Raw genomic sequence first — 4,313 nt, forward strand, 5'->3', positions numbered from 1 at the left:
TTAAACAATCTATTTCTTTATCATCAAATCGTGTTTTTTTTATTTTTATTTGTTTGTTTTTCTTTCTAAAACATGTCCCATCCTTCACATCTGCTGTAAACAAATCAAGAAAATAATCCTCAGAGGTTTAAAAAAAAAAGAAACTCTCTCTCTCTCTCTCTCTCTCTGTCCTTGACCTCCTTTCCATCCTCGATTCATAAAGATACAGAAGAAGAATGTTTGCATCTCATCCTCAGTCTCTCCTCCCTCAGCATCAGCATCAGCATCAGCTTCAGCCTCTTTATAAAGCAGCAGCTCCAGCAGCAGCTCCAGACTCCAGCGGCTGATGCGGGATCTTCTGACTCCAAACTGTCGATAATAGTTTATTAATAATAGTTTTTTATCAGTTATTTTATCCCGAGAAGATCCAGATTCGATCGGATTTTTATTTTTCATTTTGGTCAAGATGTTGTCCAGCGTTCGTCGCCACAGCCTCCGCCTGCAGCTGCACCGCTGGAGCCTGTGTGACCCCGGGAACCACCTGCTGCCGGACGGGCTCTTCGCGCGGGTCCCCGCCTGCATCTCCAGGTCCAAGTCCTGCACCAGCAACGCGGGAGACTCGGACGCGGGTCGCGGCAGCTGGTCCTCCTCGGACTCGGTCATCTCCGGCGGCGAGGCGGACGGACCGGAGAGCCCGTACAGGGTGGTCCTGCTCGGGGCGAGCGGGGTCGGAAAGACGGCGTTCGCGGGGATCTTCTCCGGGGCGGCGGACAGCATGGACAGCGACGACTGCGAGCTGTGCGGAGGTGAGAAGATGCTTCCGATTTTTGGAACTTAATAGGTCATTTAAATCATCTTTAAGTGTAAATTTCGTGCTTTTCTATTGACTGGTAGCCTTTCCAGGGTGTCCTTCTAAAGGTGTTATGATTATTTTTACCAAACGGGATGACTCAAATGTCCCAGCTACCTCGGGGACACACATTTTTTTTTAAATTAATAAATACTTTTTCTTAAATAACCTTAAATCTTAAATCTGGCTTAAATCTTATTAGTTCACCCCTTACCTTTAAGAATCTAAGGTAAAAAATAAATAAATACACGTTTATTATATTTTAAAATAAAATACGTCAAATGCAAACAAGTGTTACTATTTCATTAATATCAATTCATTTTTAAAATGAGATATAAAAGCGCTTTATTTAAATAAAAATCATCCATGAAAAGCATAAAAGGAAAGAAAAAAGTTTTTTAAACGTAACAAAATGGTAATAAAAGTAATAAAATGGTGAATAGCCAACAGAAGGAAAAAAATCTATGCTCAGTATTATTTTTAATTATGGGGCCAACATTTGCTCTTTTAACAATAAAACAAAAACTATTAAAATATATTACTTGTAAGTAAAAAAAAACAAACGACATGTGACAGGATTCAGCCAATCAGACGTGTTGAGTCCAGCTTTCTTCCTGTTAGCAATGACCATAGCAGCCATTTTATTTGGACTAAATACATTTAAAAAAAATAATAATAATAACATTTTTAAATCTATAATTCGACACCAGAAAGATATTTTAGTTGTAATAGAACATCAATGTTCAGTTTTATCCATCTATCCAAAATACAAATGCTAATAAGCTAGCATTTGTGTTAGCGTCATGCTAGTTAAAGTAGCCGAGCTAGCGCTCGTAGTGTTTTATTTTCTAATAAATGTAGTTTGAAATTCTTGTCTAACTTTTTATTTTTCTTGCTCTCGTGTCAGACGAACTGTGCGAGAAGGAGATCGAGGTGGACGGCGAACCCGTGACCGTGACGCTCGTGGACACCTGGGATGTTGAAGTGAGTGAATCAGTGTCATCACACTATTGATACTCGATTGGTTTAGTCTAACATTTTTAATATCGAATTTAAAAGCCTGCAAATGAAAAAATATTGAATTTAGAACATTTATTTTTGAATTATTGTAATTAGAACATAAAAATATATGTTTATCTTTCTTTTTTCTTTAATATTCCATTAAAAAACCTTCAATAATTTCATTTATTTCAGTCGGGGGACGATTTTCTCGAGGAGCCCCCCATGCAGGTGGGCGACGCATACCTGCTGCTCTATTCTATCACCGACCGGGCGTCGTTCCTACGAGCCTCCGAGCTCCGCATCTCCCTTCGCCGCCGCCGCCCGGCCCACCACACGCCCATCATCCTGGTGGGCAACAAGTGCGACCTGGTGCGGCGCCGGGAAGTGACGGCGAGCGGTGAGTAGAAACGAGCCCGACCTCCATCCTCCACCGATGCTCGACAATATTGTTGGATTAAGTTGAAAATTGTTTGATTATAGTTGAAAATAGTTTGATTACAGTTGAAAATAGTTTGATTATTGTTGAAAATAGTTTGATTATAGTTGAAAATTGTTTTATTATAGTTGAAAATTGTTTTATTATAGTTGAAAATAGTTTGATTATAGTTGAAAATAGTTTGATTAAAGTTGAAAATGTTTTGTTTATAGTTGAAAATTGTTTTATTATAGTTGAAAATTGTTTTATTATAGTTGAAAATTGTTTGATTATAGTTGAAAATAGTTTGAGTTCAGTTGAAAATAGTTTGATTAAAGTTGAAAATGTTTTGTTTATAGTTGAAAATTGTTTTATTATAGTTAAAAAATGTTGATTATAGTTGAAAATTGTTTGATTATAGTTTAAAAATGTTGATTATAGTTGAAAATTGTTTGATTATAGTTTAAAAATGTTGATTATAGTTGAAAATTGTTTGATTATTGTTAAAAGATGTTGATTATAGTTGAAAATTGTTTGATTATAGTTGAAAATTGTTTGATTATAGTTGAAAATTGTTTGATTATAGTTGAAAATTGTTGGATTAAGTTGAAAATTGTTTGATAATAGTTGATAATTGTTTGATTATAGTTGAATTTTTTTGATTATAGTTGATAATTGTTTGATTATAGTTGAATTTTTTTTGATTATAGTTGAAAATTGTTGGATTATAGTTGAAAATTGTTGGATTATAGTTGAAAATTGTTTATATATAAAACTCGTCCATCTCGACCGACTCTCTTACATACATTTTCGTCTCCAGAAGGTCGCGCCTGCGCCGCCGTCTTCGACTGCAAGTTCATCGAGACGTCGGCCGCCATGCAGCACAACGTGTGGGAGGCGTTCCACGGCGTGATCCGGCAGCTGCGTCTGCGCCGGGACGCCGGGGCCCGCCGGCGGCGCTCCGGGCTGGGCGAGCGCCGGGAAAGCCTGCCGCTCAAGGCCCGACGCTTCCTGGACAAGATGGTGGCGAAGAACAACCCGTGCGTGGCCTTCTGGCTCAAGTCCAAGTCCTGCCACGACCTCTCCATCCTCTAGGACGCCATTTTGTTTTTTTCCGTACGAGTCGTTGTTGACCTGTGAACAAAAACACTCTTGTGCCCGATCTTAGAGCGAAAACATTTCCTCTCCTTGACGTTCTCTCGTCGCAAGATGGTTTCCAAACATGGACGACGACTCGAGGACGTCGAGGAAAAAATGTCTACAAGTTTGAAAGAGTCTGTGATGATGTTGAAGATCCTGCTGAGAAACAAGGACGACTGCGGCAGATGTTGAATGAACAAATAAGTCTAATTTTAAGAAAGTTATTTCCTCTTTATACATCATTAATGCTTTAATTTTTATTAAAGATTAAACTGCAAAAATTATTAAGAAGATTTTTAGTAAGTAAAGTAAGTAAAATATCCTTTTTCTTTGGAACTTCAAATACAAAAAAAAAAGGTTATTTGCGAAAAAGTTGGTGTACTTTCAGGTATGTTTAAATATAATATTATAATATAAAAAACATATGAAAGAAGAAATTGCTGAAAAACGTTTTAAGGACGAAATGAGTCTCATCTTAAATAAGTTACTTCCTTGTAATCGATCTTGAAGCTGCTTTTAAAATCCATCGACGATGATAATATTCATCGTCTTCTTTTTAAAACGATAAATATAGGCGGGAAAATACCGTTTTTTTAAAAGTGTAATCACTTTAAAAACTGCAAAAAGTACTTAAAAAAATGAATATTCATCTATTGTTTAAATATAAGTGGGGTTTTTTTATTCTAAATTGTCAAGAAGAGATTATTTTTACACAATTTCTTGCTATAAATTGAAAATAAATCTTCTCTTTGTTGATTAGCATCTGCTACGAAAACTTGTCCAGAAAACGTTTCAATTTTAGTATTTTAAGACAAGCATTATTTCGTCTAAACATGAAGCCAAACTAAAACTGTATATAGTCAGTCACGACTTTTATTTTTGTATACAAACTTTTGTTATTTATTCACTTTCACAACATCATACTAC

At 36.5% G+C, this 4,313-nt stretch overlaps 1 protein-coding gene across 1 annotated transcript; it reads left to right on the top strand.

Moving 5' to 3' along the window:
- Positions 1-380: 380 nt before the first annotated feature.
- Positions 381-3,629, top strand: gem (GTP binding protein overexpressed in skeletal muscle). Its single transcript, XM_087812843.1, has 4 exons — positions 381-785; positions 1,737-1,807; positions 2,024-2,228; positions 3,067-3,629. The coding sequence occupies exons 1-4, from the start codon at positions 446-448 to the stop codon at positions 3,339-3,341; spliced, it is 891 nt and encodes a 296-aa protein (XP_087668969.1). The 5' UTR covers positions 381-445; the 3' UTR covers positions 3,342-3,629.
- The last annotated feature ends 684 nt before the right edge of the window (positions 3,630-4,313 follow it).

Source organism: Callionymus lyra, chromosome 17 (assembly GCF_982586985.1).
Source record: "Callionymus lyra chromosome 17, fCalLyr1.hap1.1, whole genome shotgun sequence".
In the NCBI taxonomy this organism is placed as follows: domain Eukaryota; kingdom Metazoa; phylum Chordata; class Actinopteri; order Syngnathiformes; family Callionymidae; genus Callionymus; species Callionymus lyra.